This window comes from Nesoenas mayeri (assembly GCF_963082525.1).
Source record: "Nesoenas mayeri genome assembly, chromosome: Z".
Classification (NCBI taxonomy): Eukaryota; Metazoa; Chordata; class Aves; order Columbiformes; family Columbidae; genus Nesoenas; species Nesoenas mayeri.
In genome coordinates, this window is record NC_137542.1 from 61898595 (window position 1) to 61913128 (window position 14534).

The window sequence follows — 14534 nt, forward strand, 5'->3', positions numbered from 1 at the left end:
ATAAATTGTCATGACAGCAAGACCCAGCTAAATTTAATAAGAAGCATACATTTATCATACATGTCAGCTAAAGGTACCTATTGAATAGATCTTCCATAATTATTTCTTCTATAGTTTAGAATCCAATTCATTCTCATAATGCAGACGTTTGAAAACACACATTGAGATATACTGTAACTCTTCTAGGTATGGGGTATCAGGGAAAAGCCTAGCTCAAGGAAAATATTAGAGTAACACTTTGTTCATCTTAAATTTGTATTTTTCTCCCTTTCTTATTATTTGATCAGCAGCACAATATAGTCTTTTAATGAAAAATCTGATTGTGTTCTGTATAATTCCCAGGAAAAGAGAAGCCAAATTCTCTTTTTTTTTTTTTTTTTTTTTGCCTAGTTACCTGCTTGCATCATTGAGCATCCAGCAAATAAATGTTTTCCACAGGGATACTGGAGTCCCAATCTAAATGAGGCTCATAAAGGAATAAAGAGACACACTCTGCTGTTCAGAAATAAAGCCTTCAACACCTTAAACTCAAATAAATGATTCAGCAACAAAGTATGCTGTAGATTTACACACGGCAGGCTACTACTACTTCTAACATTTGAACAGTTCACGGTTCATTGTACAAAATGCTTGATAAAATATCAAGCTATATCTTTATCTGTTGTTAAAGGATTTTAATAATTAAGCTATGTTAGACCAAGGAAAATATTGGGTAAGCTACGTACAATTAGGAAAATCTATCTCTTTTGAATTATTATTAAACTGAAGAAACAGAAGACTATGTTTTGCTGAAAAAAGCACAAAATTTCCAAATTTTGTCTTGTATGTGTAAATCCTCTGTTTCAGACCCAGTTTTCGGCGCACAAATTGGTTTGAACCTGTGGGTCGTGAATATAAGCAGGTTATGGAAAAAGTTGGTGTGATTGACCTGTCACCATTTGGCAAGTTTAAAGTAAAAGGCACAGATTCTGTTAAGCTGCTGGATCATCTATTTGCGAACGTTGTTCCAAAGGTAAATGGGACGGTGATAAGTATTGTAATGTAGGATTTAGACAAACAAGATCTGTTTCAGAAATAGAAAATGAAGCATAATATTACTGCCATATCTTTCAAATACCAAGTACTCAGATCCTTTGGAGAAATCACTGTGTCAGGAGACATATCTCACCCAGTTAAAAGCATGGACAGTGGAGTTTATAGTAGAGTAGCCCCATGTAGAAATACCGTTTTGGCACAAATAATTGAATCATAGAATGGTTGAGGTTAGAAGTGTCTTCTGGAGGTCTCCTTGTCCAACCAAATGTTTAAGCAGGTCCTTGGAGCTCATTGCCCAGGACTGTGTCCTGTCTTTTAAATATCTCCAAGGTTGGAGATTCCACCAGCTGTCTGGCCAACTTGTTTGTGTGCTCAGTCACCTCTACAGAAAGTAAGTTTCTTTGAAACAGAACCTTCTGTGTTTCAAATCTTTGTCTAAATAAGTACAAGTGAATCTCACCTGCAATTATTTTACAGTAGCAGTAGAATAGCTTGGCAGCTGCCTGCCTGAAACTGTGCTGTATTGGATGTACACAAAAATAGTGTCCTATAGGTTTAAGAAGAACCTGAATGTAGTGATACTTTATACTGTATAAATTTTGTTATAGCAATATAGATTAAAAGTTTGTTTTCTTTCTAGCTTGGGGTAGAGGTGGGGTAACTGTCATCCGTGGGCATGGATAACGCTTGCTGAATATATTTATATGGTGGGGTAAAGCAAGATTAAACAGGAAATTATGAGAAGAAAGTGGAGTTTATTCAGTGTTGCTAAGGGGAAAAAGAAAGATAAACAACAAAACAGAACAAACAGTTCGAGTCCGTGTAAAAATCCAGCTTTCACCTGCTTGATTATTTAAGCTCTTTGGTTTTTGGTACCATTCATACTTGTCTGCATCATAAAATAATTTGATGAAGTTACTGAAGAAATACTTGTATCAAAACCAGGCTGAGTGTGGCTGTCATCAAATCCTGAAAATTCAACTATGTGCCTCTTATATACCAGTAACTATATTAATGTAACATGACCTTGCAAAGGAACGACAATATCTGCAATATTTTTCATTTTCTCATTCATTTTCTGGAATCTGGGTGCTGACTGGGTGATTGACAATGTTCTTATGAAAGCAGAATGAAATACGAGAGATTAAATTCTGCCTCTGGAACCAGACCAGCACAACAGCTATGGCACATTTGTATTTCTGTTCCTATGGATGATATCTGTATGAACATGTGTATGTTTTATGGTCACAGCTAAGTAACTATTATTTGAATTTTTGCCTCTAGAACCTGATTCAAATGTACAGAAATTTAGATTCATAGTCAGCAACTACATAAAATATAAAAGCATACATAAACCAGGGCAAGCCAAAAGCATAAACCAAAAGCACAAGCCAGCTCAGTATTTCTTTCTTTAAAGTCAGTGACAAAGTAATGTTAGCCGTTTGGGATTTGAAAACATTATTCATATGATTGAAAAAGAATACTTATATCAATAACATGTAGAATTTTTTATTCTGATGATCAGAGAACAAACAAAAATTGATTGAATTTGAAGTGAAAATGCATTCTTAAATGTAGCTTAAGAATACATTGTGTAATACACAATTTAAAAAGTATTTATAAAAGTCTTAATTTATCTAATTTCAAATATTTTTATGGTTTCTGTGCTGAAAAATACGAAATTTCCACTGTAAAGCTTATGCTAGGCCAGTTGTATATCTGTTTGCTCCTATTATAGCATAGCAGAAGAAACATAAAAATATTCTTTCAAGTAAAGACAATTCTGTATATTTCATAGTGTCTAAGAATTAAAAACTTTTCTTTTTCATTCTTAATAATTGCATATTTTACTCTGTAGGTGGGATCCACAAACATAAGCCATATGCTAACACCAAGAGGAAAAGTTTATGCTGAGCTAACAGTCTCTCAACTGTATCCTGGAGAATTTATGCTTGTAACTGGATCAGGGTCAGAACTCCATGATCTGAGGTTAGTTTATTTTTTATACAGGAAGTACCTATAGCTATACAGTCACATTAATATAGAAAGATTTTACTAAGTGCCAAATTCTTCATTATTATTCAACAAACCTTTTGGTAGGTTCGAGATAATTGCACTTGTTTTGTGACTTTTATTTCTTAGGGGTTTGGTTAAGTTGAATCCTGAAGTGTAAGCAGTTGCATATTGGTGTAAAAGGATGGAGGATAGACTGAGAGTTATGTAATACACTATAGTGGAGGTAGTTCTTGTTTTGTTGTTGAACCTGTTTGCGTTGGACATCGTGTGATGGAACACAGCACAGTTGTTCCTTTCCAGTGTTTTCTCTTACGCAAAAAAGAAAATTGGCTTTGAAGATGCATGACCGCACAGGCACTGACCTGGCCAATACAGATGGGTAGCATAGTCTTCCTGATAATGTGATAATGTCTCTCCTTTGGGCTTTGGGATCACTAAGTGAAACAACAGAAAGAAAGCAGGTAGAAGCAGTTGCAGGATGACTTTATTAAAATGCTTGTCATAGATGAGCATTGGAAGCAACATGTCTAGTGCTGTACACACATATTAAGAAAAATATTTTTTTCTTACTGGAGACTGCTGACAAATAAGTTATTCAAAATGAATTAACACATAAAAGACTGAAGCTTGCTACCCCAACACACGGTGAATAATGTACTATTTCATAACAGTCCCATGGGAATGAGTAGGATTACTGACACATTTGGGAACTGATTGGCAGAACCAGGCCCAGTGCATTTACTTCTACAGAATTTCAGCAGTCCTATTTGGTACTCCTCTCTGCCTGAGATCTGCTTAAGAAAGTAGTACAGTATAAGGTTTTTTAATGTACTAATTTCATTTTTTTATGAGCTTCCTGAAAGACAATACCCAGCTGATGTTTTTGATTAGATCAATAATGAACTTCCTGCCAATACTTTAAATACTGTGTTCAGGAAGGAATAAGCCTGGTCATACATTTCTATTGACAGAGGAATGTATTTTGAGATTTCTTATGTTCATTGTGTTTATTGCTTACTTTTTTTGTATGTCGACTTTTTATTAACACATTCTAGATCCAAAGGCAAATCTATTTACTGTTCTGTCAGATAACTTCTCTTATCTTGAAATACTTTTCCACCCATTTAAATTCTTTCCTTTCCTGGCGGCATCCCAAATGCATCTGCTCCTCTACTAATATCTCACCACAAAACACTTTTTAGCATGGATGATGGGTTTGCATAGTGTAGCATATAGTTCCATTGGTTTTGAGAAGGTATGGGACTGGAAGCTGCTGGGAAGATGAACACTAACATAAATTATTCCTTTTTAACTTTTATCTAAATCAGTTATTTTTCATAAAAAAACATCTCTATGTTTTGCATGCAGATGGATAGAAGAGGAAGTAACGAGAGGCGGATATAAAGTTGAAATAGAAAACATGACAGATGAGATGGGAGTACTTGGTGTAGCAGGTCCTTATGCCCGACAGATCCTTCAGAAGTTGACAAATGAGGATCTGAGAGACAGTTCATTTAGTTTTCTACAGTCTAAGCATTTAAAACTTTCTGATATTGCTGTTACTGCCATTAGGATATCATACACAGGTAAGCACTAGAGAAAAGAGACTCTTAAGGAAAAGGGCAATAAATAAAATATAAGTGTAACTAAAATTATGTTGAAAAATGAATCTCATCATAAAGAGTAGTTTCATCACATTTTATGTATAAATTTTTGAGGAAATGCAGTACATTGATTTTTTTCAAATGTGATCTGCTCAGAGTCTGTGCTGAGTTTTCCAAACCATTTTTTTTCTGTAATATGCTATAGTATAAATATTTATTTTACAGAACAAAAGGCCAGTTCTGATAACCTCTGTGCTGTTGCTGCAAAACCAATGTCAAGAATTGTTTTTGGATTACCGTATATTAGTGTTTGTCAAGTGCCTTGAAATTGTAACTCTGTAATGCTGAGTATTTGTTTTTCTCAGTTACTTTTTATTTTTATTTTTACTTTTTATTTTTATTTTTATTTATTTTTATGTCCAACTCTGCTGCAATGGACTGAATTCAGACCATTCTGAAGCAGCTGAAACCCCTCTCTGTTGTACTAAATATGATACAATATGCTTGAATTATGCTTATTTACACTCAGTTACATGTGCTGTTAGCTTGCCAAGTCATCATCTATTTGTAAAGTCCTTAAGCTTCATTTCTCATCGTGAGTTTCCTACATGACCCTCTCTTATCAGTTGTTCTGATTGACTCCCACCCCATATTTCAGTTAACAGTTTAAAATATTATAATAATACCACTGTTTAAGATTCGGGCATAAATGATCTGGTGGTTCTTGCAGGGAATTAGACTTGTTATATGATAACAGAATTCACCAGATAACAGAAAGTGAATTATCACTCACAGCATTGATCCCCACTTTTTACCAATGATAGGACTGTATTTATTAGGATTGTTTAATTGTTAAGCTGATGAAACCGTTAATCTTATTTGTATAACAGGTGAATTGGGCTGGGAGCTCTATCATAGAAAAGAAGACTCTGTAGCTCTTTACAGTGCAATCATGGAAGCTGGCCAAAAAGAGGGAATTGACAACTTTGGAACATATGCTCTGAATGCTTTAAGGCTGGAAAAGGGTTTCCGAGCCTGGGGGGCAGAGGTCAGGAAATATAACTACTATTCTTCCTGTTTATTTTCTTTATTTCAGTATGACTGCACAGCTTTCAGTCAGAGCTAGCTCAGATAGTATTTGTTGCAGTTTCTCCATTTAGCATGAAAAGAAAATTTATTTGAGGAGGAAAAGCTGCTATAAATCTGAAAAGTGTCTTTTCTAAATAAAAATAACTTGTATACTCCATTGCACTGCTGGCAAAGAGACACTTACTTTGATTCACTGATGTTTCTCCCTCTTGCGTGTAACAAAATTACGAATGTTTTGCTGAGCTCTAGTGTTCTGAAATCAAAGGCTTGGCTGATAGATTCTGAAAATGTTTTATTTCTGTAATAACTATGTCACAAGAGGCCAATTATTCTTGCTTCATAATGTACTTGGAACTTTTTCATTTCCCATTAGATTGTTTCTGACAGATTTTCTTGCTCACAATATAGAACTACTCATGAGGCCTAGAGAATTTCGGGAAAATCACTATAACTCTTCCTTATCTGACATTTTTCCTAATTCCTTTAGGAAGGAGAGAACACAGGACAGTGAAATGGTGGGCATTTAGGGGTCATTTTGTTTTCCAGTGATAATTATTTCCATTGTTGCTTCAAATGCTGCCTAACAAATCATTCCCCCTACACCTAGTGAGAAGGTGGTAAATAAAATTAGCTTTGTGTTTTACTTTCCTCTCCAGCTAAGCCATTCTACTTTGTTGGAATTAATGTGCATAGCTCAGTTATTCAATCTCCTGCACATTCCATTCTGCTTTGATGAAAAGTCTTGTTTCTTAGTGAAATGTGTGTTTGCTTTGCATACTGAAAGTTAGATGAATGGTTTATACATCATTACTTTATATTAGACTATCATAATAGATATTCTGTTGAAATCACATATAGGAAGCATACAGTGTATTAAAATGGAAGTTGCAGATATGCAACATGGAAGACATTGATGCAGGAGTAAATAGAAGGCTGCATGGAATACCCAACTAAATAACACACACGCGCAACCCAAAAGCTATGATAGACCATCACATATGGATGGTGAAATTTTTTATTTTTTATTTTTTTAAAACAGATGAACTGTGACACTAATCCCTTGGAAGCTGGACTGGGATGCTTTGTAAAGCTAAACAAGGTATGTCTTATAATTTTGAAGTGTTCTATTATGATTAAGGTAATTTCTTTCAGTGTTTGAAAAGAAAAATGTAATTATCTGTAAAATAAAATAGGTTTAGAAAATAAACGGAGCAACTTTTTTTCACTATATATAAGAATATTTACTTTATTAAGTACTGATTTGGTTTTTTAAAAAAGTTTCATACTTCTGTATTTCTTGCTAACAAAATTATACATTAGGTCAGGAAGTTCCAAATACCCAGTGTTGCCTGCATGAAAAATAACACTTTGTGATTCCATAGAGAAATTCGATTTGTGCTTTTGTAAGCATACAGTATCCATACACAAGCTGAAGAAGCCTGTTCATATTGTGAAAACAATTTACCTGCTTACTGTTGTTAAAGGAGTTGTTTGTATGATCATTTTTTTTGGCTACCACTCTAGTACAGCAAATATTGAAAAAGACAATAGATTCCTGCTGTTTGAGTTGATGGTCTAACTGATAGCAACAGATGACATTAGAGCTGCACAGGAAATGAATTCACCAGGTTTCTTGGAAAGGTCCTCTATTTGACAGAGTTAGGACACATGATTCGAGTTTCATTTGAACCATGAAGAAAATTACAAGCAATTTCTGTATGTGTTAGACTATAACAGACTTTGGTTTGCTAAAATATTAATATAAGAAATGAATATGTTGATAAAAGGAGATAGAATAACATATTTTTATGTTTGCTGCATATTTAAATTCAACTAGTCCCATTCTCTCAACTTCCAATCAGGCAGAAACAACTTATAAGCAGAGCACCTCTTCAGAAATTCTATAAACAGTGAATTGTTTTCACTTTATTAACCATGATACTAATTTAACTTATATTTGACTCATACCCAAGTTGTCAGTCAGCAGTTCTTCTGAAAAATCTTGTTTCTTTTTTTTTCAATAATTGCTGTACTAGAGTGGTAGGTTCTAATGTAATTCTAATGTAGTGGAAGTTTCTAATGTAAAAGATCAAGTCCTATATATTTCAAGTTAGGTGCCCTAAATGAAGGAGTATTCAATTTTTTTGCCTTAGTTTTTCATCTGTAAAACAGAGAAAGTGCCAACATTTTTATCTAAGAGAGATCAAGAAGAAAAAGTCGTGTTTGTGAGACATTTCCTCTTTACAATGATGTAATGTGATACAGGAACAAATTATTTACTTATTTATATTCCTTTTATACCTGAAAGGATAATAAATCAGGTATTAAATGACCCTTGATATTTTTGCCATTATTTGTGGAGGCACTGTGGAACTGATAAAAGGAATCAAAATCTTTTAAGTTACAGCTCCAAATAAATAACAAATTTTAAACTTTGGATAGGCAAGAGCTGTGGAGGCATGTTAAAGCTGAAAATGTGCTTTTGAGACAATTTCACCAGCAGTAACAGGGATGAACCTAGGAAGATGCTTTTCCTCTCCAAATGTTGAACATGTCTATAGACGTTAAAGTTCTTCAGCCTGTGCAGGATTGAGAAAACATTCGTTTTTGTCCTAATCTAACATCAGTGTCAGGCATGTCAATGGTGGTTCCTATGTGTAGTGGAGTTACAGCTGTCTCTGTTGGCTGCCGTTCTTTTGCCCTAGCCAGAGAAAATTACACTTGCAAGGGAAATACAGAATCTTGTGGAACAGGATTATGTTGTTCCCACCTTGAGGAGAGCATTAGCAGGATTATGGGATAACGCAATGAAAAAATGTTACTGTTCCTAGTTATTCTTTCTGCTTCCATTTGATACATCTTTCCATCTGATACTTTTCTTTTTCTTTAAAGTATGAGCAGGAAAGCAGCCATAGGAAGGGAAAGTTGTTGCTTGGCAAGATGCCCATGCAGAACATGCAAAGGCATCAGTGTATGTGAAGTACTTGATTCTTCATTGCTCCACACGCTTCTCTGCATGGTTGAAATGCAGGGCTGGAGCAGGTCTCTGGAGCAGATACTCTCATTGTACATGAATGGGTGTGGAATTAATCTCCAACATAGATGCAGGATGTCAACCTAAAATATTTGCCAGTTTTGCTGAACTAATGTGAAAAAGGAAATAATAAATGTTTATTTCTTGATCCAAATGAGGGCAGTTGTGACTGTATGTTGACACTGCAGAGGTACCCGAGCTAACTCAGATATTGAAAGCAGTCTGAGCACTGTAACATAAAGTGCAATGTGAGATTATTTACTTCACTTCTTGGCAGCTTGTGGGTGTGCGTCCCAATTCTGTGCCTCTGGTTTTGGTGTCTGTTTGGCATGGCATAGACCTCAGCATTCCTTAGGGGCCACTGTGACTGAAAACAAGCAAAATGCTCTGTTATCATCTGCTCCTGTCGTTAAGGAAACTTTGCACACACACACACACATACACACACACACACACACAAAAGGGCAAACGGGATACAAACTAGGAACAACAGATAACTTAGATCTGTTTGTCACCTTGGTCTGTGGGTTTGTTGATAGGGTTTGTTCCTTCAAGCATGCGCCCCCAGCTGGCTAAAGTGCTGGTTTCTGCGTAAGTTAGAACCAAAATGCAGTGTTCAGCTGTCGTGGTTTAACCCCAACCAGCCACCAAAGCCGTGAGTGCCTTGTTTTGCTCTATCCAGGACTGCCATCTCCTGGGCAGGCCCTCTGCAGCAGCATCGCTGCCTTTGGGAAGAAAACGCGGTAGATGCTGGAAGCGTTTGGGACTCTCCTCCAGGTCGGGTCCGAGTGCTTAGCTAAGATTTAGTATTTGTTTCCAATAGGAGGAAATACCGTTGTCAGAAAGTGTTACTTTGTTGCAGCCCTGTTTATTTACTGGGACAGTTTATTTGTTCTCCATTCCAAGCATTTTTCCAGATTATAAAATATCTAGAATCCCTCTCTTCACTTTTTCTTAGGTCTACTCTACCAGCACTATTTTTTACCTTCATTTCCTGCACCTTTTCCTGTCTTCTGCTCACTGTTTGTGTCTTATCTCCACCAAGACTATTCAGTGATTACCTGCATTTTGACATAAAAAAATGCCTTTTGGACTACAAGCCTTACCTCATCTTCTGACTTTGGCATTGGATTTTTGAGGTTTATTTTACTATTGCACTTACTAGACACATAAGCATATAGATGCTTCCTTATTCATTATGAATAGAAATGGTGTCACACCCAGCACCTTCACACAGATGTGTGTTGGCTCAACTTCCAGCATAACTACACATCAGTTATCTCATAGGAAACTAGGATGAGCAGGACTGTAGGACTGTGTCTCTGTCATTTTTATCCCTTCGGTGTAGCAGTTTAATCTTGCAGGTACTGCCCTCTTCTTTACAGTCATGTTTCCCTCCTGTTCACTCTGCCAGATCTGCCCCTCAGTTGTGTTACTACAGCTCATTTTCTTACCATGGTCTAAACTGATATGTCCTGATTTATTAAAATACAAAATTATAAATATTTTTAGGGAAGGCTTTTCTTCATCATTACATAGATGCAGCTTGGAGGGAAAAAAAAAAATAAAAGAAACACACCAAAAAAAAGATAGAACTGGCACATTTAATATCTGTATCAGTGATATGGATGAGGGGGCCGATGGCACACTCTAAGTTTGCAGATGGTGAGAGTGTTGATCTGCTGGAGGGCAGGAAGGCCATACAGAGGGATCTGGACCTGCTGGATCATTGGGCTGAGTCCAATTGCATGACGTTTAACAAGGCCAAGTGTCGGGTCCTGCACTTGGGTCACAACAACCCCAGGCAGCGCCACAGCTGGGGAAGAGTGGCTGGAAAGCTGCCTGGCAAAGAGGGATGTGGGGGATGTTGGTTGACAGCCGGCTGAACGTGAGCCAGCAGTGTGCCCAGGTGGCTAAGAAGGCCAAGAGTATCCTGGCTTGTATCAGGAATAGTGTGCCCAGCAGGACTAGAGAAGTGATCATGCCGTTTGTACTCAGCACTGGTGAGGCCGCACCTTGAATCCTGTGTTCAGTTTTGGGCCACTCATCATAAGAAAGACATTGAGGTGCTGGAGAGAGTGCAGAGGAGGGTGATGAAGCTGGTGAGGGACCTGAAGCACAAGTCTGATGAGGAGCGGCTGAGGGAACTGGGGCTGTTCAGCCTGGAGAAAAGGAGGCTGAGGGAAGACCTTATCACGGTCTACAACTGCCTGAAGGGAGGTTGTAGCATGGAGGTCATTGGTCTCTTCTCCCAAGTGGCAAGTGATAGCACGAGAGGAAATGGCCTCAAGTTGTGCCAGAGGAAGGTTTAGATTGAGTATTAGGAAGAAATTCTCCATGGAAAGGGTTGTCAGTAATTGGAACAGGCTGCCCAGGGAAGTGGTGGAGTCACCATCCTTGGAAGTGTTTAAAAGATGTGGTGTGGTGCTTAGGGACATGGTTTAGTGGTGGACTTTGCAGTGCTAGCTTTACAGCTGCACTTGACAATCTTAAAGGTCTTTTCCAACCAAAACGATTCCATGATTCTAATTGCAGAGAGCATGCCCTCCAGAACTAGACTATCAGTCCTGCCTTGGGCCTCCAGGCTCTGACCACAAACAGGACTGAACACTAGGGGAAGGTGGTGTGGAAAGTGGCAGAAGGGAAGATGTACATGCTGGCTCTGGGTCTTTGCAACATTGTGGCATATGTAGTCATTTATATAATCGTCTGTGTAAAATGCTACTGTTCTGATCTGGTGACTCTATGCTGTAATGGCGTGGTCTCTAGTGCTCAAAAGCAGCAGTATGAAATCAAAACCTTTCACCTGCAGGAGAGTTGTGGTGAGTATGGGTAACCAGGAAAGCATCACCTTGTGACCATTTGCTTATGTTTTGCACCATTTGATTTTCTTTTTTTCCCACTGACTTTAAAATGGGAACTGGGTTTGCAGTACCATAGTGAATGAATCATTTTTGTCTTCTAATTTGTAAAATCCAGTATAGGGTGTATAGAGAAGGCGTAGTCAGTGGAATGCTTGGCACTTGCTATCCAGGTCTGCTGGGAGCACTGCTGCTATTCATAGTTGATTCTGGACAGGCAAACCTGCAAGAATTTCTGTGACTCCCCCTTACTGCCATTATGTGCTTTTCCTTCACTTTTTCCAGCTTGTACCCCTCCTGTTCTGAGAGGAATGACTACAGTAGAGGTCACTGACCCCACTCCACAAACTAGTATAAGGTTTTGGTTTTGCCATCCCTACTCCATGTGAAAAAGGGAGGAGAAGGGAGAAAAAAGAGCACAGACTTTACTGAAGAAAGGATAAGGAGCCTGAGGAAAAGCAGAGGGACCTGAAAAAGGATGGAGTGATGGAAAGGTACAAGGTATTTGAGAGGGGGAAAGCGTACTTTTTTTCCCTCTTCCTGCTCTCTTTCACTCCTCATTTATTATGCCTGTAACAAATTTATCCAGTGTAATTTTCTACCTATACCCTGTCCCCATGCAAGTTAAAATTTAGGAGTGGAACCATATTCCATGGTTACTTGAACTGATGTTCAGAGGGTCATAAAACGGAGGATTTATTCCATAAATTTATACAGAGTATGAAACACATTAGAAATAATCTGCTATGATTTTGTTATCTGCATAAAGCACATACCTAGGTCACTCCCAGTGTGTTTGTTGGGCAATGTAAAGGAATAAGCACCCACATAGCTAGGAGCTTTGAGCCAAAATAATTAAATAATTCATCAGTTGTTTGTATCATATCGATTTCTTAGAGCTGGCTGTTTGCATACAAGGACGACTTAGGCAGATGGAATGAAAGGTGCAGTGATACAGGTGTTATACGCACTGAGCAGCCACATCTCCCTTAGAAAACTGGTTTGTGTGGTGTGAACTGTAGCTTTTGTTTGCTGCAGAAAAACAAACCTGTAAAATGGTTGTTGTCTGTGGAGGAAAACGATCTTCAATTATTGCCCTGGTGAGAGAGTTATCATTTGGAGTGTTACCCTGAAATTATTCAAGACCAACTAAGAATAATTAAGTTCAAAATACTGCATTGATGCTGTCTCCAGTGTGTTGTAATGTGATGGTTATAGCAAATCACAGCAGCTGTTGGTGCTGCCTTACTCAGTTGGGTGGCTTTGTGTACATAATTTGACTGCATGCCTGCAGTTTCAAGTGGTATCCCAAATAAATGACAACATTTTATTGTTAAGAGATTTGCATATCTTTGCCAGTTATTGTTGAATGGATATGACATTTTTCTTCCTAGATACCTAGACTTTATTCTGCTAAACTGAACAATTAAAAAAAAAAAAAAAGTATTATGGATAATTCCTATTCCTTTGCTTCCCTTACACCACAAAAGTTTTTTACAGAGGGCTAGAATTAGGATCCACATGCCATTGAAAGCTCAGCACACTTGAAACACAGTAAGTTAAACTTTTCAGGGTACACCAGTGTGCCTAAAAATGACCTCATCAGTTGATGTCTCCTGAATGCTTAATATATATATATATATATATAAAATATATATTTATTTAGCTCGTGCTAGCAAACACATGGTTACTTACACAAGGTAAAAGCCTAATGAGGACAAGGACAAGGCATATATGTATGCCTGATGTGTTAATAGATCGGGTAATCAATGGGCTCCCTTTAACTATATGCTATTTGAAAATCTTCAGTGATTTATCTTTGTGATATTATTTTCCATTTTAATCTGTATTTTGGGTAGCACAAGTGAAAGGTACAAACCACCTCTTTTGTTTCTTTTTTTTTTTTTTTCCTGATGAACTGCACTCGAATTAAAGAATATGAAGTTAAGCAGTAGATACTATCTTTATCTTGTATCTAAGCAGTGTTTTTATTTAATGTGAAAAACATTACATCTGCCAAAGCCTAATGCTTTGTGAGCTCATGCCAAGATAATGGAAAGTCTTCTGTATTTTACATTTAGCTTATTAGGACTCCCCTTACTCTAAGAAGTCGAAGTTTTACATTGTTACTACATATCAAGTGTTTCTTTTTTTTAACTAAGAGGCAGTAAGAGCAGCTTTAAATTTGACATTTGTTTGAGGCTGGAATTGTTTAGGATTTTCCTTTGTTTCTGTTATTTTTCTTGTGGGTTTTTTTTTTTTTTCCAATTTATATTAATTTACTGAATTGTCCTATTTTGAATGGGATTTTTTTAATCTTGCATTATAGCTACTGTCACAAGCTAAAGCAAAAAGAAGCAATACCCAGACTGACTATTTTTCTTCCAGAAATAGGAAGCAGTTGTTTCCAAGAATAGCCAGACTGAGTTTGAATGAATCAGTTTCCAAAATGCGGTTTTGATTGGAATGAACAACCTCATGCACACACATTCATAAATCAAAAATAAATAGTGATGGAAGTGTGCTTAGTGTACAATTGACATGGATACCCAAGAACTGTGAAATAAGAAGACTGACCTTATCAGATTCATATGATTAGCATTTGTTAAGAAGTTGCTTTAAAAGTTTTTTAAACATCTATATATACACTTTTTTTCAGTTGTACATCATATTTTCATACATAAATTTTTATCCATGTTTGTATGTGTTTATATACGTCCATGAACATATATATGCACACAAGTTTGCAAAGTGTGTGTGTGTAGATATATATATTTACATATTTGTGTGTATTTTGCATTATATTAAATCCCCCAAATCCACATCCAGTTAGCATGTAGTGGTTTATTCTAGGTGGCTAATAGCTTGGCCTGGTTAAAACTAATTGGGTAAGAA

General features: G+C 36.9%; 1 protein-coding gene across 1 annotated transcript in view; it reads left to right on the plus strand.

Annotated features, from left to right (window-relative positions):
* DMGDH (dimethylglycine dehydrogenase) overlaps nt 1–14534 on the plus strand; it is a gene marked incomplete at both ends in the record, with an annotated part of 42890 nt that overhangs the window by 24856 nt on the left and 3500 nt on the right. The window contains 5 exons of the mRNA XM_080362295.1: nt 847–1012; nt 2894–3024; nt 4420–4637; nt 5546–5703; nt 6784–6843. Of these exons, the coding sequence (XP_080218421.1) occupies nt 847–1012; nt 2894–3024; nt 4420–4637; nt 5546–5703; nt 6784–6843 (733 nt within the window). The remainder of the gene's footprint in view (nt 1–846; nt 1013–2893; nt 3025–4419; nt 4638–5545; nt 5704–6783; nt 6844–14534) is intronic.